The sequence below is a fragment of the Aspergillus costaricaensis genome (assembly GCF_003184835.1).
Source record: "Aspergillus costaricaensis CBS 115574 unplaced genomic scaffold BO79scaffold_20, whole genome shotgun sequence".
Lineage (NCBI taxonomy): Eukaryota > Fungi > Ascomycota > Eurotiomycetes > Eurotiales > Aspergillaceae > Aspergillus > Aspergillus costaricensis.
Genome location: NW_020291820.1, coordinates 240,780 through 262,146, shown reverse-complemented (window position 1 = coordinate 262,146; position 21,367 = coordinate 240,780). Strand labels below are relative to the sequence as shown.

At 51.2% G+C, this 21,367-nt stretch overlaps 8 protein-coding genes across 8 annotated transcripts; 5 read left to right on the top strand and 3 right to left on the bottom strand.

Moving 5' to 3' along the window:
• Window positions 1–159: 159 nt before the first annotated feature.
• Window positions 160–3,490, bottom strand: BO79DRAFT_229497 (DUF1446-domain-containing protein; the record flags this gene model as incomplete). Its single annotated transcript, XM_025684044.1, has 5 exons — window positions 160–1,662; window positions 1,711–2,057; window positions 2,622–2,626; window positions 2,660–3,000; window positions 3,098–3,490. The coding sequence occupies 5 exons, from the start codon at window positions 3,488–3,490 to the stop codon at window positions 160–162; spliced, it is 2,589 nt and encodes an 862-aa protein (XP_025538419.1).
• Window positions 3,491–4,400: 910 nt separating this feature from the next.
• Window positions 4,401–5,680, top strand: BO79DRAFT_218789 (uncharacterized protein; the record flags this gene model as incomplete). Its single annotated transcript, XM_025683427.1, has 7 exons — window positions 4,401–4,467; window positions 4,773–4,983; window positions 5,094–5,228; window positions 5,292–5,299; window positions 5,342–5,458; window positions 5,526–5,575; window positions 5,660–5,680. The coding sequence occupies 7 exons, from the start codon at window positions 4,401–4,403 to the stop codon at window positions 5,678–5,680; spliced, it is 609 nt and encodes a 202-aa protein (XP_025538418.1).
• Window positions 5,681–6,230: 550 nt separating this feature from the next.
• BO79DRAFT_196954 (aldehyde dehydrogenase family protein) lies at window positions 6,231–8,206 on the top strand. The gene is made up of 4 exons (XM_025681234.1): window positions 6,231–6,447; window positions 6,518–7,719; window positions 7,776–7,845; window positions 7,900–8,206. The coding sequence occupies exons 1-4, from the start codon at window positions 6,383–6,385 to the stop codon at window positions 8,054–8,056; spliced, it is 1,494 nt and encodes a 497-aa protein (XP_025538417.1). The 5' UTR covers window positions 6,231–6,382; the 3' UTR covers window positions 8,057–8,206.
• A 609-nt stretch (window positions 8,207–8,815) lies between these two features.
• On the bottom strand, window positions 8,816–10,156 carry BO79DRAFT_150521 (M20 family metallopeptidase; the record flags this gene model as incomplete). Its single annotated transcript, XM_025678625.1, has 3 exons — window positions 8,816–9,048; window positions 9,133–9,266; window positions 9,324–10,156. The coding sequence occupies 3 exons, from the start codon at window positions 10,154–10,156 to the stop codon at window positions 8,816–8,818; spliced, it is 1,200 nt and encodes a 399-aa protein (XP_025538416.1).
• A 1,098-nt stretch (window positions 10,157–11,254) lies between these two features.
• Window positions 11,255–12,591, top strand: pyr8 (acetyltransferase pyr8; the record flags this gene model as incomplete). The annotated part of the gene is made up of 2 exons (XM_025687131.1): window positions 11,255–11,997; window positions 12,075–12,591. 2 exons carry the CDS (start codon window positions 11,255–11,257, stop codon window positions 12,589–12,591), a joined length of 1,260 nt encoding a protein of 419 aa, XP_025538415.1.
• Window positions 12,592–14,813: 2,222 nt separating this feature from the next.
• BO79DRAFT_196950 (uncharacterized protein) lies at window positions 14,814–17,456 on the top strand (the record flags this gene model as incomplete). The annotated part of the gene is made up of 3 exons (XM_025681233.1): window positions 14,814–15,038; window positions 15,101–15,444; window positions 15,506–17,456. The coding sequence occupies 3 exons, from the start codon at window positions 14,814–14,816 to the stop codon at window positions 17,454–17,456; spliced, it is 2,520 nt and encodes an 839-aa protein (XP_025538414.1).
• Window positions 17,457–18,069: 613 nt separating this feature from the next.
• BO79DRAFT_288307 (blue light-inducible protein Bli-3) lies at window positions 18,070–18,970 on the top strand. The gene is made up of 3 exons (XM_025688667.1): window positions 18,070–18,346; window positions 18,435–18,843; window positions 18,913–18,970. The coding sequence occupies exons 1-3, from the start codon at window positions 18,143–18,145 to the stop codon at window positions 18,933–18,935; spliced, it is 636 nt and encodes a 211-aa protein (XP_025538413.1). The 5' UTR covers window positions 18,070–18,142; the 3' UTR covers window positions 18,936–18,970.
• Window positions 18,971–19,045: 75 nt separating this feature from the next.
• On the bottom strand, window positions 19,046–21,191 carry BO79DRAFT_175208 (transcriptional regulator SPT3). The gene is made up of 4 exons (XM_025679782.1): window positions 21,041–21,191; window positions 20,362–20,451; window positions 19,481–20,314; window positions 19,046–19,430 (listed from the first exon to the last, which is right to left on the bottom strand). The coding sequence occupies exons 1-4, from the start codon at window positions 21,083–21,085 to the stop codon at window positions 19,425–19,427; spliced, it is 975 nt and encodes a 324-aa protein (XP_025538412.1). The 5' UTR covers window positions 21,086–21,191; the 3' UTR covers window positions 19,046–19,424.
• Between the last annotated feature and the right edge of the window lie 176 nt (window positions 21,192–21,367).

Below are 21,367 nucleotides of genomic sequence, written 5' to 3'. Positions count from 1 at the left end.
AGTCATGAGATACCACATGTTACTAGTGAGTTCAGTTCGGACACATTAGAATAGGAGTACTAGTAAGCTTTGACTGGTGATATTCGAACTATTCTTAGTCAACTACTTCATATCTATTCCACCCATCACATACCAACAGGCGATAGTCCTCGGCAAGACCTACAACTTCCCCCTCTCTAGAAATTTAACCGGCAAATCGACATGTCTGGCCCTAAGAAACTCCGCAACATTCTTCCCCAAAAAGTCCACCGTCGTAGTAACTCCCACCCCTCTATCCAACAGATTTCTAAACAGAAAGTGTACAGCCCTCAAATTCTGCAACTCGAACCTCTCAACCCTCAGCTCCGGATTGGCAGTATACTTCTCTCCCAGGAGTTCCCTGATTCCCGACACGGACAACAACGACCGCAACCAGCGGTACTCGTCTGCATGACGGACCCAGAACCCGCAGTTCGCGTCGGGGCCCTTATCGCCAGACCGGGCGTGGACGATCCAGCCCAAAGGGCCACGGATGGTGGGGCCGAAGTCTAGAGTGGGGTTGTCGGTGAGGGATTGGCAGGGTTGGCGGGATGGGTACGTTTTCGTTATTGGAGGGGGTGGAATAGTGAGGGTTTGGTGGAGCCAGGGGAGGTGGACTTGATGGTTGATGTTGGACTGGGGCAGGAGGGTGACGTGGTATTCGTAGACGGGACGAGGGAAGCCCTGGCGGGTGTCAAGGTGGAAAGTGGCCCCCGGGTAGCCTTGCATAATGGTGTCGACGATGGAGCGGAGGAAGTGCATTGGGGAGAGGTCTTCTGCGTGGCGGGCTTGGGCGACGATGCGGAGGCAGACGGTGGCGCTGTCTTGGTTGTCGGGGTTTTCGGGGGCAGAGCCGAGGGTTGAGAATTGGAGGCTGGTGAATTTTGGGGCATATGGTGATAGGAGTCGGCGGATTTGGGATTCGAGCATGCGTGCCTTGGATGGGATGTCGAGGCCTACGAGGAAGTAGATCGCTTCCGCTTGGAAGCCTCCGCGGGCTGTGATGCCGACTTTGGTAGTTGGGGGTGGTGGTCCGGAGCGGACCCCGTGGAGGGCGACGCGGTTGGGGCTGATTTGCTCGAAGTGGATGTCGTTCAGAATGGCGGTTACGTCTGAGTTGAAGTACCATGGGCCTTGGATTTCGTATAGGAGCTGCGATGAGCAAGTGTCGATGGTGACGGCGCCTCCGCGCGCGTAGGATTGCATGGTAATGATTACTTTACCCTCCGGGGAGATCTCCGCGATGGGATATCCGATGTTGGACCAGCCGTCAGGACCGATGTGTTCTAGGGCCTTGAAGCCGGTGAAGTTGCCGCCGCAGACATAGTTGCTGCATTCAATGAGATGACCGGCTACGAATGCGTTGGCTAGCTGATCAAGGTCAGTGCGGTTCCAGCCATGGAACCAGTACGCCGCTCCAATGACTGGGGACGCATCGGAGACTCGTCCGCAGAGTACGATATCAGCTCCTTGGGATAGAGCGGCGGCGATTCCGAGTCCTCCCAAGTAGCACTGGGCAAATATAGGCTCGAAAGGCCAATCGGAGAGGGATTCGCCGGTATAGATATTGGCGAAGGCTGACTTGCCCGACGACAATGCAGCTTTGACGGTGGACAGGACTTGGTCTCCGGAGACCCAAGCTACCTGGAATTATGTGAGCATGGCTTCTTCAGAGGTCATCTTGAGGTCGACCTTGAGGTTCAGTCCTTTTGCTTCCACCATCTGCTTGACCACGTTGTAGAGGCCCTCTGTGTCCGTGTTTCCTGCATTCACCGCCACTTTGATGCCGTATTTTGCCAGGTTTGACAGGGCTGGGTCCAGGGCTTGGAGAAAGCCAACTTCATAGCCTGGTGCCTCGATCGTCGAGGATCCATGCGTGCCTTGTGCTTTACGCTGCTGCTGTTCTACTGTACGAGCCGCTGATGCCACCATGTTCGCCTCGCTCATGTAGTCAGCAATGATCACATCGACTGCATCTTGAGGATAATTGCGAGCGAACTCAGCGATAGCATGGCGACGGTCAGCGTTGGACCCAGAGGCTCCTATTCAATATGGTCAGTGAACAATAAACAGTCTTGGGGCGTCTCAAGTAGGCTGACGTACCAGCTATACGAACCGATCGTTGGGCCATTATAGTATATATGTAATTTCACCGCTAAACTAGAATTGGTCTGAATATTAGACGAGAAACAGCGAGAGTATCCTGTCCGGTCATGGAAAGTGTTTATATAGATAGTATTTCCAGAGTTTATTGCCCAGGTAGCCAGTCCCATGGAACAGAGAATAGGTAGGACATGATAGTGCGAGCTCCTCTCCAGCGAGATGCCGAGGACATTCGGTTGTCTGGGACGATGATGCGGGGATCTGCTTTTACCTGCCGCATTACGGTCGGATCGACCGGCACGAGAAGAGGATGAACAACCTAAGTGAAATTGAGTTACGCAGGCATAGTGATCAACAAGTCGCATTAATGCACCACTATGCGGGAGCGACCAGTTGAAAGAAGCTCGTCCAAGCAGCAGAGAGGAAGGAAAGTCTAAGTCACATGTCGGATTAGATGAGCGGTCACGCCACCAGGCCAGCTCCAAGTGGTTACAAGCAACAGACCCTTCAGTTCTGTCACAGTTCATACTACATTTACACGTATCCTGCCCATTGCAGAATAGCCATAGAAATAAACAACAACAGAATGGAGGTTTTGACCATCTCGATCTCGTCTCTGTGACGACGAGTCCAGTTGCCCAACTGCTTCAACCAGACAAGCTGATGGTTATCCTTTAGCGCAGTGTGTAGTCCAGGTAGCCCGTCCAGACTTCGTACGTTCCACTCCTTCTGATATGTGCGAAGCTCATTGGACTCGACTCTTTTGCCTGTCCAATGGCCTAGGGTATCGCGATCTTGAAGATACGGCTTGGTGTTGTTGGTTTCGGGGTCGACTTGCAGGGACAATCGCGGGACACCATAACCACAAGAACGTTGGACCTGTAGCCCATAACATGCATCGCATCAGTTGTTAGCACTGAATCTTGCTCGCGGCAATAAGCCAGAGGGCGCTTCCAAGAGGAGTCGGGGAGAGAACCTTGAAGACATTCAGACGGATGATAGCCCGCGCTCCCACCACTTTCTTGCCTCCCATCCGCTCGAGGTAGCCAGGGAAATCAGGCTCATCGTACTCAATCACAGAACCAGTGCAGAAGAAGCGCACGATGCCTGGCGAGGCATCAAATGAGCAGAACATGATAGTAAGTCGACCGTTCTCACGCACATGGCTGATGGTCTCACTCCCGGAGCCGGTGGCATCAACGTAAGCTGCCTCGTTAGGACCAAGAATGGCGAAAGACGAGTCAGGGAATCCTTTGGGCGACACATTTACATGTCGTCCTTGCAGAGGTGCAGAGGCCACGAAAAAGACGCTTTGGCGCAAAGCCCAGTCTCGAAGCTCTGGGGTAATTGACGGCCAGAAAGTTGGCATTTTACGTTAGCAGCGAAATGGATATACGACAGTCAGAAGCGAATCAAGAGAGCAGCAGGTTGCAGCACAGTAGCAAGAGGGGATGTGTGAAGCTAGGGGCTTCTTATAGGCGCGTAGTCGGCAGTGACAAAGGCCAGTAACAGGGATGAGTCAGGCTGCTGTCCTACTTCAAGTCTTTGTCCTTATTCGCAGAACTGTAACAGAATCAAGTTAATAACCTGCACACCTTAATAGCAGTGACTGACACCATTCGGTCGGGGGCTGCATGCACTCAGGCCACCCATTGACTTCATGCCGGGGAGAGGTGGCCAGACTCCAGAGTATCCCAACCCCGCCGATCGGCACTGATAACGCGGTGTTGTTGTTCTTTGAAGCATTGCATTGCAGCACAACAACACATACCATCCATGAGTCACTTGATAGTAGTAATTGCTCCTGGATTTCGCTCTGTTAAGCATTCTTTCCGGTGTCTCTTCCGGTGAACCGAATGGGTTCACAACAAATTGAACCGGCAGTCTAATGTCTTTCAGTGCGCGTTCAAAGGCCTCGAAAAGACGTCTTCTATATTATGATAGAAGAACTTCCTTCATTATCAACAGTGCCATGAGCACCTGTATAGAACATTAAAACGTCTGTCCTACCAGAAGAGCCCTTCAGAATGAATGGATATCCCCCCATAAATTTAGGGCAAGTAAACAACAAGTCCACGGAGGAGTACTATCCCGAGGTTGTTTCTATGGCAGTTGTCGGTGCCAGGCCCATCAAGCTTCATTCAGAGGAAAGGCCAGGCAAAAACACACTGGCGGGATTCGCTGCGGTTTGGTGAGATGAGAAGAGTCTTAACCTCCCGCCGGTATTAATCAACCCGAAGCTCCCCAGATTCGCTTCTTCGGGAAAGATCGCAATCGGTATGAGAAGAGCAAAAGCCGAGGCTGGATCCGGCAGGTACAAGCCAAAGCAAACCCCACGAGGGGCACGTAAGCGGGCGCTACGGAGTAGAACCGGAGATAAGAGATGAACTGTGTAAGCTGCAGGACTAGACTAGACTGCATGCAACTAATCAATCCCTTGAGAGAAGACAAGATTCTATCGAACAGTTTTCGTAGTTGCTATCTACTTGATTGGGCCGGGATTTGGTGATTTGATCATGATAAAAGCACACTAGACAAGGACAAGATCACGCATTGCCATGGCAGCGGGATCTCCATAGATCTTGCCGTTTCAGATAGAGACTTGGTCAGAGTGAACAACGGAAAGTTTCTAATAAATTGACATTTCGTAGTAATATGGATAGGGTTGGTTGGAGATAAGTGGGGGAGCAGTTTCTGGGCTGAACACTCAACCCAAGTCGTAGTCTATAGGCAGCGGAAATATGCGTTGGGGTACCTTGGGAGGGGTGTTGTAACTTGTAACAACTCGCCCGAGACGGGCAAGGAGGTCTTAGATCGCTGCCCAGTAGTAAACGGTCCAGCGTATCAGCCGACCACCCCCAGGTTTGAATCCTTACCAGCTCGGGCTAAACTCCCGCCCGTCGCAGCAACAGCAGGCGAAGGTGTCATTGTGGCTAAACCTCAACGGTAACCCGCTAGTGACTTGGCACTAGTGGATGGGTCACTTTGCTTGAGACTAATCAGACTAATGCCTCGGGATCTCTCAGCTTTTTGTCGCATTTCCCCTCTTTTTCTGTTTGTTCATCTTACCTTCAGAGTTTGAGGAGTAAGGTTATGAGATCTCACTGGTCAGTGTCCAATTGGACTATACAGGGATGTTTAATAAATGCGTGAACTACTTACTATCCAAGTACGAGATGTTAGTTAAGTTAGTACTGACTGGCTGACTAAAATGTTGCAGCTTGCAGGTCCAACAAACTAGCTCAAGAGACTAGATCCCACTTGGTCCCCGCCACTCACACCGAGGTGGAGGGGTTCCGGAAATACGAAAAAGAGCTTGCTCCAATGCTCCATAGCTGTGAGTAATATTTCCCTAGTGAGTTACAAAAAGGAGATGATTGATAACTCACTAACCGGTTGCCTAGCTACTAGCCTCTTCTTCTCCCGTCCGCCAAAGGTCCTTCATTCTTCTTCGGTATGATGTAAGAGGAAACTAGATGTAACCGTGTTAAACCAAGACTACTAATGATAACCATCCCCTCCACTACCAACGCCACAGGGTCTCTTGAAGAATGAATAACTACATACCACCAAGTAAATGGCTGACACCAAGGGGGGACCTGGATGGTGGTGGTGGTGGTGGTGGTGACCAGCAAAAGCCATGGATAACGAAACCCCGCACGATCGCTGGCGATTGTTGGATAAAGAGTGGAGAAACGGGCTGGCATGTGGAAATCTCGACTTTTTCAGGTTCCCTTCTTTGCCCTGGTCCTTATTATGCTTTACCGCGATATAATAAATAATATGATGGCCACTATAGGGGTCTCGGGAGTACGTAGGTTAACTCGCTGTGGGTTTTCGGTCTCAAGGAGCTTGGTCTCTCCAATCGGAGCATGCAGAAGAGGGGGTGGCTATCCGCGGAGAGATTCAGATGAGGTAAATGGCAATGGATGAGACCCGGAATTCCTCCCATGGATCCGACTAGACCAGTCCAGCTGGACTAACTAGTCTGTTCTAAACCCGGTGGACGAGGATGATCTCCGCTGGCGTTTCCCCCCTCGCGCCTCGCCAGCTTCCCCTCCCTTCAACCATCAGCCATCAACCACTTACTTCTCTCTCACTCTTTCTGTCTCCCCCACCCACTCCTACCTACCCCACCACTAGTAACTCAACTTCCTGTCTCCTTTATTAATTGATAGTTCTCCCCTCCCCCGCTCTCCTCTCTTCTTCTCTTCCCTCTCTCTTTCTTCTCTAACCACATCTCATCTCCCCATCTCTCATCATGTCTGACCTCTACGCTACCATCACGACCCCTAACGGCGTCAAGTATGAACAGCCTCTGGGCTTGTATGTCACCCCGCGTTCCATCCCCTCGATATTGCTTTGGGTAGAGGGTTAACCACTGTTTACTTTACAGGTTCATTGACGGCGAATTCGTCAAGGGTGCCGATGGCAAGACTTTCGAGACCATCAACCCCGCCAACGAGAAGCCCATTGTCTCCGTCTATGAGGCCTCGGAGAAGGATGTGGACACCGCCGTTGCCGCTGCTCGCAAGGCCTTCGAGGGCGAATGGCGCCATGTCACTCCTTCCACCCGTGGCCGCATGCTGACCAAGCTCGCCGACCTTTTCGAGCGTGATGCCGAGATCCTGGTGGCCATCGAAGCCCTGGACAATGGCAAGTCTATCACCATGGCCAAGGGTGATATCGCTGCCGCTGCCGGTTGCCTGCGCTACTATGGTGGCTGGGCCGACAAGATCCATGGTCAGACCATCGACACCAACTCGGAGACCCTGAACTACACTCGCCACGAACCCATCGGTGTTTGCGGACAGATCATCCCCTGGAACTTCCCCTTGCTGATGTGGTCCTGGAAGATCGGTCCTGCCATCGCCACCGGTAACACTGTTGTCCTCAAGACTGCCGAGCAGACTCCTCTGTCCGGTCTCTATGCTGCCAAGCTGGTCAAGGAGGCAGGCATCCCCGCCGGTGTGGTTAACGTCATCTCCGGTTTCGGTCGTGTTGCCGGTTCCGCCATCTCTCACCACATGGACATCGACAAGGTCGCTTTCACTGGCTCCACCCTTGTTGGTCGTACTATCCTCCAGGCCGCCGCCAAGAGTAACCTCAAGAAGGTGACCCTCGAGTTGGGTGGCAAGTCCCCCAACATTGTCTTCAATGATGCCGACATTGACAACGCTATCTCCTGGGCCAACTTCGGTATCTTCTACAACCACGGTCAGTGCTGCTGCGCTGGTTCCCGTATCCTGGTTCAGGAAGGCATCTACGACAAGTTCATTGCGCGTCTCAAGGAGCGTGCTCTGCAGAACAAGGTCGGTGACCCCTTCGCCCAGGACACCTTCCAGGGTCCCCAGGTTTCGAAGCTCCAGTTCGACCGCATCATGGAGTACATCCAGCACGGTAAGGATGCTGGTGCTACCGTTGCTGTCGGTGGTGAGCGTCACGGCACCGAGGGTTACTTCATCCAGCCTACCGTCTTCACCGACGTCACCTCCGACATGAAGATCAACCAGGAGGAGATCTTCGGCCCCGTCGTCACTGTTCAGAAATTCAAGGATGTTGAGGATGCTATCAAGATCGGCAACAGCACTTCTTATGGTGAGTCCTTCCGGAATCAAATTGCTGCGATGCCAAGTGCTAATGTTATGTCCTAGGTCTTGCTGCCGGTATCCACACCAAGGATGTCACCACCGCCATCCGTGTTTCCAACGCTCTCCGTGCTGGGTAAGTCACCATCACTACTACATAAATCGAATCCACTCGCTAACAAGCACATAGAACTGTCTGGGTCAACAGCTACAACATGCTCTCCTACCAGGTTCCCTTCGGAGGATTCAAGGAGTCCGGTATTGGCCGCGAGCTCGGCTCGTACGCCCTTGAGAACTACACCCAGATCAAGGCCGTCCACTACCGTCTGGGCGATTCTCTCTTCTAATTTAATAATTGACATCGTGAGAAAATTGGGAGAGCTCGCTTCGGCGACGAGCTCGTGGATCTTGGGTTAGCTTCTACGCAGATAGCCATGACTGGTTCATGTAAAACAACTAGGATACGAATTTACGATGATTACAAATTGTTACATTGCAGTTACTGTAGACTTCAACATATAATTTTGTCTCAAACATTACCCCACGTAATCATAATACTACTATCTATAGTCACTCCTCGGTAGTTCCAATCTGCAAATTCACTAACTTATCTACACCACTTTAGGCTCAAATCCCATCAGGCCATTGCATAGCATACCCATGGTTGCACACATGATTACCTCCCCGGGACAACCACCGGCGAAGTCGCGTCTCGGGACAATCACTACGCCGAGAAGAGAGACCCCCCTCGGGTCGAAGATGGCCCGAAGCGAGGACATTTATCATCCAATTCACGAGGAGGCTATGTCATCGATGATGATTAACTAACTAGTTAGTAGCTCGCCAGTCAATGGTAGAGCTAAATTTGTTCTTTAGTACTTCATAAACTGGTTGGGTTATTCGCTGGTAGTGGACTGGTACTAGAGAAACCATACATTTGATACTATCTTATTGGAGTTCGGTAGATCGCATTATTTACAGTCCACTTTCGTTGTTACTCTGCTAAGGCTCTTCCACTACATAGTATAGCGAATTACCTACCATCATTGTATCATGATGATATAACATTCGCTGCATGAGGTCCAGCAAGGAGGTAATAGAAGAGGCTATCGCAATTTCTTATCCTTCTCGAAGTAATCCTTCACTTGGGCCGCGAAACGGTCGTCAGTTAGGACCTTGAGTCCGGCCACAGCCATACCCTTGCCCACTGACATGGCGATATTGTGGGCTTCATCTGTCTTTGCTGCATCGCGGAACGCCTCGGTGTGCATGGCTGTTCCGGGAGGTGTGGGGATGAAGAAGTGGCCGTGGAAGGAGGGAACTTCGTAGCTTATGTTACCTATAGTTGTATTTGTTTCTCGTTAGTAACGAGAATGGAAGCTTGGTTATATAGTGAAGGGAGGGGTTGTTGTTGTGTGCATACCCATATCTGTGCTGAATGCACCAATATCCTTCTTTTGTAGATCGCAGTAGTAGTCCATACCCTTGGAACCCATGTATCGGGTGAACTCTGTACAGAGGCTCTCGTTGGGTCGGATATCTGCGTATGGGTCCATTCTGTTTCACTGTTAGTTCAATTTATCTTTCATAGAGAATACGAAGACTAGTTCATACGCTGGAACAATATCAACCTTACAACCCGTAGCCAATGCCGCTCCTTTCATGCAATGCTCAACGCGCTCCCGCAGAGAATTCATCTCTTTCAACGTCTCAGACCGAACATTTACTCGAATCTGCGCCTTATCCGGAATTATATTGTGAGCCGTCCCTCCTTCCGGAACGATAATGTTGATCCGATCACTAGGCCTGATATGCTGCCTGAGTAAACCAACAGCCTGATACGCCAATGTTGCCGCATCAAGAGCATTCACGCCCGCCCAGGGCATCTGAGCCGCGTGCGCAGGCTTCCCAATAAAGTTAGCTAGGAACCCAGTCGCCGCTAAGCAGGAGCCGAATGCGATACCCGCAGAGCCCGCAGGCATATGAGGAAATTGGGGTGTGGGATGGCTCATTAACGAGGCGGTTGTGCCCTTCAGGGCGCCCGCTTCGATCAACTTGATTTTACCACCGCCGCCTTCTTCAGCGGGGGTCCCTAGAAGACGCACTTTTCCTGGAACCTTGGTTTGCTTCATCACGGCAACGACACCCAGGAATGAGGCGATGGAGGAGATGGCGATGAGGTTGTGGCCGCATCCGTGACCTATCTCTGGGAGAGCGTCGTATTCGGCGCAGAAGTCGACTACTTCTCCGTCTCCGTCGCCGTATTCGGCGAGGAAGGAGGTTTCGAGGCCGTACGCTTCGGGGATTACTGTTATACCATATGAACCTAAGGCTTTTAGGTAGTTGCAGATTGCATCGTGGGCCTTGTGCTCTCCGTAGCACAGCTCTGGGTTTTGGTGAATCTGGACTGTAGTTAGTACAAAATCTAGGGTGGGAAGAATGGGCATTTCCTTGCCCTGAGACTCAGTTCACGAAGACCTGCGCTAAACTGATCGATGACTTGTGAGATTGTTTCTTCCATTTCTGTTTGGGTGGCCATTGCGCGTCTTGTCTTATAGTCTTGAAGTTGGTGTGTTGGTGACAGCAGGCAGTTTCGATGATGGATGATGAATAGGCGATGTATTCCGTCCGACTGCTAGTTTCAAAATCCCTATATGATGGGGATTGCTGAAGAGAGATGGTATGAAGAAGGTAGGTGTGCGGGAGAATGAAGATCAGCGAGAGGGGTTCGAGAAGGATTGTCTGGGGAAGTGGTATATCATTGGACCGGCGTTTGACATGCAACAAATCGCCGATTGAACAATCGGCACTTGGGATCTACTATTCATCAAACTCCCGCCTGGCATGGCTCTTACATTTCCCCGCTAAATCTATGGAGGCACTTGGTCTGAGCGTACTATTATACTCCAACCTCGGCGTGATTCTCCGCAAACCAAGAAGTCTCCCTGATGGGAGATGACATTGGCAAGTAATATCTGCAGCTGCGCAATGGTTCATGTTTCTTTTTTTTTTTTAAAAAAAAAAATCCCTAGAATACTTCGGCTAGGTGTCTATCTCTCAGTGGAAAGCCACCATTCTGCTAAGCCGATCTTGCGGAACATTGCGGGAAAACATCACTGCCAACTACCACACCAGGCCTGTTACACCGTACGGAGGGGAATGTATTTGTTCCATATTACTCTTATAACCACAATAAACTGATTTGCGGCTGTTTAGATGGATCTTGAGTTCGGCAAATAGCCTCTACGCCTTTCGTCCCCCGAATAACGCATCCGGAATTTCGTCTCGAGATGTTAGTCTTCATAGAGTTGACCTCCTTCGATATCTCCCGTTTCCTCATGGATGCTCGTCTGTCGTTGCACGAGCAAGTGGTGTGAGGTCTGCAGCTGTTACATGGGCATTCACCTGATCTCATATAACCAGCCCCTTTGGCGCCCTCTAATGGCATTGGTTTCGAAGTCAACGTTTGTTCCGTCAGCAGCAGTCTCAAGGCCACAAACGGCGTCATTGGTCTCATCATCCGATGCTTCAAATCACCAAGCAAGATGGCCATCTCACCGGACCTCCTTTGCACCATTGTTACCATACTCCAAAGCTTTGTTACAGTCACCCTCATTGCCAGAACGCCTCGGAACTCGTTCTTACGGTGGATATGCCTCCCTTCAATAATATACATGGCCTACATCGAAGGCGTTCTGATCAAAATGACCGACCACCATACCTACGCCAAAGTCACTCTTAGTGGCATGCCATTCACCGTACTTATCCAACATATAAACCTGCTTCTGATTGTCAGAGTCGACTTGACAGGGCAATTGGGTACAATTGCGGGGAAATTTGCATCTGCTTTTGCCTTGCTCCAGTCTACCCGTGGTATTGGCACGCCCTGGCAGGTAAAGAATATTCCCAGTCATCCACTTGTGCTTCGAGCAAAACCACCCAGCCGAGGCTATTTCATGAGCAGGCAGCTGGCGATTGCCATTTGGGAAGTTCTTGCCCTGGTTCTCGTGCTCTCATCGTTAGCTACCCATGATGTGCAGGATTACGATGGGTCATACCTATACGGATCCGGCCGCGAATTCGAGATGGCAAGTTCTAGCATGAAGCAGCTTCTCGGGCGTGTCACAGTCGCATTTCTCTTCGGACTCCCCGGATCGATGCTCTTCCTGGACTCTATGTACCGGGTGGCGTCTCTAATATCAGTAGCGACGGTAATGACAACAATCGCTTCGTGGCCCCCGGAGTTTGGGAGCCTGGCCGACACGTATACTGTTCGCGGTTTCTGGGGGTAAGCTCGCATCTAGTCCTTTATATAATCCTTGCGTCTCGAAGTGAAATAGTTCTCGCTGACATATAACGACCCAGCAAATTCTGGCATCAAAATCTCCGTTGGTCATACACTGGTGTTTCAACAGCAATCACCTGCCGTATCCTCGGTCTTCCCAAGCCCTCCTTGATAGAACGCTATCTCAACCTGACCATCGTCTTCATCCTATCCGGCTTGATGCATGTATTCACAAATGTGATCAGTGGAATTGAAGGTGGAAACACCGGCGCCATGTTGTTTTTCGTCGCACAAGCAGGTGCCATCATGTTTGAGGATGCTGTCCAGCACTACTGGGCTATTTTGTCACGAGGAAAGAAAGGCACTTCAGCTGAAACATCCATCTGGCAGCGGTGCGTTGGTTTCGTGTGGGTATTTTGCTGGTTGGGTGCAACATTTCCCTGGTGGTGGTATCCTATCATCCGGATGCTGGTGGCATATAACTGGACTGGGGTGTTGGAGGTCGTTCAGGGTTTGGGAATGACCAAGTCTAACCTTTCTGTTGTGGTGACTGTTGGTGCGGTCATTTTGCGTATAGTGTTTGGTGCTGAGATCTGAGGTTGGATATTCAGTCTGGTGTCGAATCTGAGACTGGTCCGACTGGGGTTGCGTGTCATTAGTATCAATTGGGATAAGTTGATCGCGGTGCGATGGTCCACTCAGGGACATGGCTCTTATCAGGACGCCGTTGTTTTGTACCAGAAAGTTTGTCCGTCAAATTCTCTTTCATAATCGGAATAGGAATCATTATTGTATTATGGTAAGTCGGTGGAGATCGTTAGGTGTAGGAAGTTATGCAACGCTCAAACACACTACTCATGCATGTAATCCGTTTCAGAAGAAGCTTACAACCCATACGAAGAACCCAATCATGCCCAATCATGAAACCCTGATTCCACAATTGTTGGTACGGCGCAGAGTATACCCGTGTGCGAGGTTAGTCAGATTCTAAGGGATCACCTGCTGTCTAGAAGACTGATTTATAGAATCTTTGTAATTGAGTAACCCTGCATAGGGGGTTGTCCAGCCCAACTGTTGTTATGCTTTAGTGCAACCTTGCTGACAACCTGAGAATCAATTAAATCATACAGGAGGTCATCCCTAGGCCTAGGACCTACCACGAAGAACAAGCATCTGTCTCCTGGTGCCATTAAGCTCATCCGAACCTGCTCCTGTCACTAATCGGATGTGCCATTATTACTCTATGAGGCAACAAGCTACCTTCCCGTTACACGATAGTGCAAGGCACACTCACACGCGGTGATCAAACAAGGGGCCGTTTCCCTCCAGTTTAACTGGCAGGCCTGATGGTGCTGATCAGGTTCGAGAAAAGGAGTCGACCACGGATCCGGGGAATGGTATGTCACCCATGTGGCTCGTATCCACTTCTGATTCCTGTGAAAGCCTTGTTGAGCTGACACAGATAGTAGATCCGGATGTGCTCGACTAAGATCCCCGAGGCGATTGTGTAGGTTTTCTCTTGTTCAGCGCATGTTGTGGCCGACATTTAGACGATCAATTCCTGGTATTCGTTCGCTCCCCTGAGTTTTCCATGTCAGTACCACTTAACGCAACTAAGTCAGCCCGATGAGTAGGTACCTTAGCAGCTCTCTACTCTCTTCTCTCTGAGCCATTTCCCTCCTCGCAAGGTTTTCTGGTGGGAATTTTCGCCCCAAATGAAACACTTCCCCTGAGAGAACAACATCTGATGTCAGCTGGGAAACGGAACGATCTGCTCCCTGATGTGTCTGGACCGGTGGGCTCTGCCACATGGCTATGTTGTAAAATAATCGCTTCTGGGTCGGCTGAAGCGGAAATGAAGTTGGATCGTCTCTGGGGGCGGAAGTTGAAGGTGGAAGGGAGGCTTTGCGAGAGAACTTCATCCGTCTTTCTTTTCGGCCCCTTCTCCAACTCTCTTCTCTCCCGTTGCCTCTTTGGACATTTTCTCAACACATCCACCAAAATTTATTCGCTATGCGATTCTTTATGCTCAGAGTGAGTCTGATGCTCAAATCTGCTATCAAGCTGGGGAGTCACTAACTACTACTCAGTGTCGCGTTCGTCGCAATCCGGGTTCCTCGCAGATTCTGACGCGATTTGGCCCCAACGCCATCGCGAACTAGTTTCTCCAAGCACACAAGTGCTCCAGCGACCGTGTTGTTGTGTTGCCTTTCTCAGTCAACATGCTCCAAACACTGCCACGACCCCTGCTAGCTGATCCTCCGTCAGCATAGCACTTGTGCTTGCCTGTGCCCCGGTTGCCTGGTCATTGGTTGGGCTATGCTCTCGCAGGCACCTTTTCCATGGCCAGGTTCTAGCTTCTGGGCTTGCTGATACCGCAGGTTCGCGTGGGCCCTGTGACTAAATTCAAAACATTATGGACCCAAAGCCGATGGCTTTCAGGATTCAAGCCCTGGTGGGCTTGCGTATCAGTCGAAACCGGGTCCCAGGGGTATGTCATCCGCAGGCTGCGACGTATATCACCCTTGTCCGTCCTCCCCAAACTATTATGACCTTTTTTCTGGACCTTTCTGGACCTATAGCGGTGATTCTACATGATCGCCCTGCATACCATGTCCGACTATACCTCGGGTCCCTATGCACCCATTCGCTGCAGATCTCCAATAGCCCCTCCACGCGCCCCGTTCAGCAACCCACAAGGCATAAAGTCAGTGGACAGCCTCGCCTCCTCCAGGTCTACTCTTTATTTTCTCCCAAACGACATTCTTGAGGATCACACTGAAGATAGCGCGGGTCGCACCCAACAAAAGCAATTGAAAATGCCGGCCCCAGACGTCGACGACAAACTACTCCTCGCGGGATTGGAAACGACATGGGACTCAGCAGACAGATTGGCTGTGCCACATCTACACATACCCAAGACAAGAGCCGATGAATATGGCCCACCCAGCCCATGCTATTCATACACATCTAGCGCGAGTTCTGCGACACGCTCGCCATCAGCGTCCGAGTGGAGGTTCAAGCCTCTACCCCCCGTTCCTGGAGTAAGTGGCAATGCGCATTCGAGAGGATCTGGTAGATCAAGTGGCGGGCAAAGCTCTCTCAGAGAGTCCCCTACGAGCTATACGCCTCAGCCGTTAGCACTCCGGCCCACGACGCCCCGTCCTATAACTCCTGTATCTTCGACGTCCAGACCAACCACACCTCAACCTCATGCAGCGCCCTATGGTGCAGTTCCTCGGCCTACAACGCCACGTCCTCTGACGCCAGTGTCTTCGACATCCAGACCTACAACACCTCTTCCCCCAGCAGCACCCTTCGCTGCGACATCGCGGCCTATGACACCCCCGTCTATGACTTACCGACCAGCAACCCCTCGACCTACCACCCCCAGACCAGTGACTCCTCTACCTACCATTCAGCCCTCCACGCCCCGATCTACAGCGGCCCGTCCCACCACCCCGCGACCTATAGTGACTTTTCCGGATACAGGCGCGGCCTCGAACCTTAGGTATGAGAATGCGCCAGGGTATATCGGCTCTTCAGCGGCCGGGAAAGGGCCCAGGGATGCTCCTGAGTGGCCGCAAATATTTGGTATCAAAGCTGAACAATTGCCGCCCGCCCCCAACAATCAGGGCTACGGTCATAAGCCGAAACCCTCAAGTCCGACGGACCTGCATATCCAGCAGAAGCAGCCTGTGAAGAAGACGTCAAAACAGGAACTGAAGCCAGAAAGTGACGAAAAGCCCCTGTGGCAGTCATTGAAGGCAGGTGTACGGCGTGTCCTAACCCGTAAAGCCGTTTCCCACGATGGTGGGGCGCTCAAGCACAGCAAAACGAAGAAGAACAAGTACCAGAATGTCCGCAGAGCATCAATCATTGTTCGCATGTCGACGATACCACCTATTCAGCGTCCACCGGAGGACAATGGTCAGGGCTTCCTTGACGGAAAGGAAGATGACGGTCACTATGAGGACGCCATAAAGCGAATGAAAAATGTCCTCGCGAGCTTGCTCGAAGATGGGTATACCATGGATATGATTCTGCAAGCAGAATCCAATCAGCAATTTCTCCGATCGCTTTTCACGCGGGTTCAGAACGAGCCACTTCTTGGTGTCGACACTGCACCTTCTAACTCACCCCCACCCGCTTCACACTCCTCCCTGCCCCCGGACCACACATGCGAACTCCCTCCCCAAGATTTCCATGATCCTGAGACAGTCGATCAGCCGGTTGACCAGCCGATGAGCCAGCTGTTTGACAAGCCAATTCGACGGCCTACGTTAGGTGATGACACTGAAAGCAATTGGGAATACGTTGGGTATGACGAGGATGAAGCCTTCACTGAAGGTGCACCCTCGGTGCGCTTCTTCGCAGGTCCTGCGCCTGATCAAATATCAGAGCCACGCAGTTCCGTTCCGCCATTCGCCGCAGTCATGGCCGCCTTGGACGATGACCTGCAGCGCATGGTATCCAACCGATGGAGCCTCTCCAAGCCTGGCATGGAAGACATGATTTTGAATGTCCTCCTCCAGATCGACGATCTGGATGACCTCTTCTCTTTCGCTCAAACCAGCAAAGCCATCTACCACGTTTTCAAGCGCCACGAGCTCCCATTGATGGAGAACACCATTAGACGCAGATCCCCTGCAGCATGGGAACTCCGTCAAATAAGTGATATCAATGAAAACACAGATTCGCAGGATCTATCCCCTGCAACGATCTACTACCGTGCAGTGACCCGCGATCTCCGCGCCCTCGCCACCCTCAAGGGCCTGATGATGACCCACTGCAGGGGAGTCATGCGCACCAGCTCATACACTGCGCTTGCTCGTCCATCCGGTCCAGAAGCCCGCCGGCTAGACAATGCCATCTGGCGCGTCTGGACCTTCTGCTTCCTCTTCGGGATGCAGACTGGCAGAGAAACAGATATGGACGGACAAGTCAGCTGGCTGCGTGGGGAAACCGGATCCCCATTCCAGCCGTGTCCCGACCCCAAGGACGTAGCCAGCATCCTGTTCGACCCTCCGCCGGGATTCGGAGAGGGCAATGCCGGAGGCCTCTCAGTGAGCGATATGCAAGACATGGACGAGGTATGGACGTGTCTGAAGTACATGCTGGGATTCCTGCGCGGTGAGACCGAGCGTGCCCGCCGCTTCGGCGTGTTCCAGAATGCCGGCCTTTCTCAGGAGCGCAATCAGGGCATGATTGTGCTGCATGAATGGATCAATTACCTGTTATCATTGGGGCCGGAGGCCGTGGTGGAGCTGGCGCCGTTGGGACCGGACACTCATGCGGAGACTACGTTCCAGCGAGCCATGTCGCGGGGGTGGACGACGTGGTCGGCTCCCGAGCCGGGGTCGACGCGAAGTGCGTTCCTGACGGATGCGCTGGGGCGGGTGTCGGGAGGGTTGCGACGGTTGGAGGAGTTGCAGATGACGCTGTGGTATAGTTATGTGTGAGCTACTACTAGTTATATACTGTTAATGAGTGATGACACATACTTGACTTCAACTATATTCCACGTAGCTTATTCTCGATCCTACGAGTAATAGTATGGGCTTGACCATTTGGAGCTGACATGAGGCCATACAATGAAGTCACCAAGATATATAATAGCCGCTATACCTATTTACCCAACACCACACAATCAACTAAAGTATGTTTCATAACCATGGATACTAATTATATAGTAAATATGTCTACCAATTATAAACTAACTACAATCCAAAGAATGATCCCGCGATCATCCAATGGACACACCACCACATTTGTATACCCGGGACGGGACTCCCCATCCCAAAACCACCACCAGCACTAATCAACACACTCAAAGTATTTACCCCAGGCTTGCACCCCCAATGCTATGCTACTACTATGCTACAAGGTACGATCGTCACCACTGACATCAATCTAACCATGACACCATCCCACATCCATCAACCCTGCTAAAGATAGTAGTAGCAGTACTACCACCTCCTGACGTCACTTCTACGCCATCCTCCTACTATATCATATAAAGATCCACCACTGCAGCTCCTACACTCTTCCTCATTCTCCTACAATCCATCCTACAATTAACTACACCAACCTTCTACCCAACAGCTAAGCTACAACCAAAGAACCAAAAAAAAAACAAAGCAACAAAATGTCCACCACAATCCCCACCACCACCAGCGGCACGCAGCCCCTAGACCCCTACAAAGCCAAATCCCTCGACGAGGACATCCCACTCTCCCAAAAGATCACCGACCTATCCACCTTCATCACAGAGCAGAAATTCGGCATGTTGACGACAAAGTCCTCGGAGGATGATCTGCTCACGAGTCGGTGTATGGCTCTTGCTGGGAAGGTAAACCCTCCATCATTCCCCATTCATATCTTTCCAGAGAATAATAACAATAAAACATATGACTAATTCAAATGTAATGAATGTATAGGAAAAAGGCGACACGACCCTAATCTTCCACACGAACCTCTTCAGCCACAAAACCATGGACCTAACCGCCCACCCCACAGAGACCAATATGTCCTTCCTCGACCCCATCAGCGGGTCCTGGGCGTCTATCTCCGGCACGGCGAGTATCGTGGCTGATAAGGAGACCGTCAAGAAGTATTATTCGCCGGCGCTGCAGGCGTGGTTGGGCGATTTGGGCGATGGAGTGCATGATGGTGGGCCCGAGGATCCGCGGATCGGGGTGATTAAGCTGGAGGCGAAGACCGCGGTGTATGCGGTTTCGAGGAAGGGGGTTATTGGACGCGCGGTCGAGACGGTGAAGAGTGTCGCTAGGGGGGATGTGCCCGCTGTTAATAGTATTAGGGAGGTGGGGAGGGCGGAGTTTGATGAGTGTAAGTTTTCCTTTCTTATCCTTCGGGGATGGATTGGGTTGGGGTGGTTGCTAACTGGTTGGGTTATAGGGAGACGGACGCATCCTGAGTAAGTCTGTGGGGGTGGTTGATATGGGCTATGAGATATGATCGGTATTATGTCAGTTGTAGGACTGCAAGATAATCATTGAATTATGTGCTAGCTTCAAGCTGCAAGTAGACAGTTCAGTCAAGTAGGACCAGTCAACAAGAGAACGAGTATGGAAACAGCGCCAGGCTGAACTAACAAGTTCAATCGAGTAGACCGGTCGAACGAGACGAAGGTAAACAACTAGTGTTACAAGATGTTCATACAAGATGTTCAATCAAGTAACACCTGACAAAAGAGAAACAAAAGAAACATCCCATCCATTAACATGATTCCCAAAGCTCCAAAAGATCAATCCGGACCAGTCAATTCCAAAGGACCAGTCCATCAACCTGATTATCAATAGAACCAACCAAGTTCAACCAAGAGCACCGAAGAATAAGAAATCATGTTATCGTAACTCCAAGGGTATCGTTAAAGTGACGCCCACGCCATCGCTAACGCCAATAATTCCTCAAATCTGTCACAGTTAGCATCTACCACCATATCCAATATCAGGTATGAACCTACCAATCGCAATGGCATCTTAGCCGGCAGGCGTCCATTGTGCAGCAGCATGGCAATGTTCTTATTAGGAGTCGCCTGCAGCTTCCGATACGCTTCGCGAATATGTCTGGTCTCAACCGGGGTACGACCCTCCTCAGGGGGATCGAACAATCCAGTCTCGCGTGTACGCTTCTTACTGCTCTCGCCGTTCTCACCACCCCCACGACGGTTCTTCTCGCGGTCTTCCCGCTCCTTGACCTTGAGTGCTTCCTCGGTCAGAGTCTGCACGATTTCGAACGTCAAGAAACCAAGAATATCAACGATATCGTCGTTGGGCTTGGACTCAGTCACAATGCCGAACCCAGCCCACTCGCGGAACCGTTTACTCTTGCGGTATGTGAACGAAGCCTGGCGACATTCTGACCAGAACACATACTCTTCCTTGGTCATATTCTTGGTACGTTCGTCGGCCGCGGCGAGGCGCTGGAGCGTAGCGTAGTTCTGCTCCTCCTCTTCCTCATCTTCTTCGTCCTCGCGTTCGGGAACCTGCACCGAGTAGAAGCTGTTCACGTCCCAGGCGAGACCAACGCGAGCACGCTTATTCTTGGGCTTTGACGCAACATCCTGCGGTCCTGCGACGACTCCGCCGGCAATGGGGTCATCAGCTCCTGCGAAGTCTGCTGCATCAGCGCCGCCTTTGTCGTCGGAGTCTTTGACGTTTTTGCGGACATCCTTCCAGGACAGGAACGTCTTGAGACGCGACACCTTGGCCTTGTCATGGCGAATGAGAAAGATCAAGTCATCGGTAGAGATAGATCGCACGCCGCGACGAGTCGCTAGGGCAGTGCTTCTTGCGAGCTGCAGTAGTTAGTGTAGTTCGCAACATAGTAGGGGAAAGAGCATACAATTTCGACAACTTGCTGGCGCACAATATCCTCAATGAGAGTCGTGGTTTCAACGGACGGTTCGGCAGTCTCACCAGAGACGAACATCATCTTGCGAGAAAAACCAATTAGCATTTCCTTAAACTCCTCCTTGGTCTCTGCATCCATCCCCATGTACATGTCCAACGGTTCATCGCGCGGCTGCTGCTGGACCGCTGGGACTGCTGGAATTGCTGGGACAACTGGCACCGGCGGTGCAGTCGTCATTTGGCCATCTTCCAGATGGTCCCATCCATGCCACGAGATAGTAGCATCAGAATCATAGGGATCCGCAGACATGATTGTAGATAGTGCCTTCAACAACAAGCAGACTCGCAATATCCAAGTAGACCCCAGTCAAGCGAGTTGGCAAGAAGTAGAAGAACACTTCCAGTCAGAAGATCCTTTATAATCCCATTTTTGCAAAGGAGCAAAGCACCATTGCATGCTGGAATTCACCATTCCCATGCATTACCGCTGCTTCAATGAAGCTCCGTAGATCACATTGATAAAGCGGAGCATCACTTATCACAGCAGCGACAAATAGAGCCAGCATGGTACCACAAACAGACTAGACTCACGCAGCCGCAACCAACAAAAGAGAATCAAATCACAGATTCTCATAGCATCAGACCAGATAGGAAATCAGAATAGTGCTTACCTGCTGGATCTCCTGCCGATACTTGGGGGTACGATCAGTCGACATGATGCAGGTTATAGGAACACTGATCGAGCATGCTCCACTGCAAATACTCTGACAAGGGGAGTCCGAATCTCAGTCTACTCAGGATCAAGATAGGACGGATATTGACAATGTGGCATCCATTCGAAGCAGCGAAGTATGAAAGAAGGAAACAGTGCCTGGATGCTGGTTGGTGCACGTGAATCTCACACCCTCAGGTGACTGGACTGGTGCAGTGCATAAGCCGGATCATCACATGATCCGATGTCCGGCTGCCCTCCGCCGCATTTGGTGGGGGGAATATCG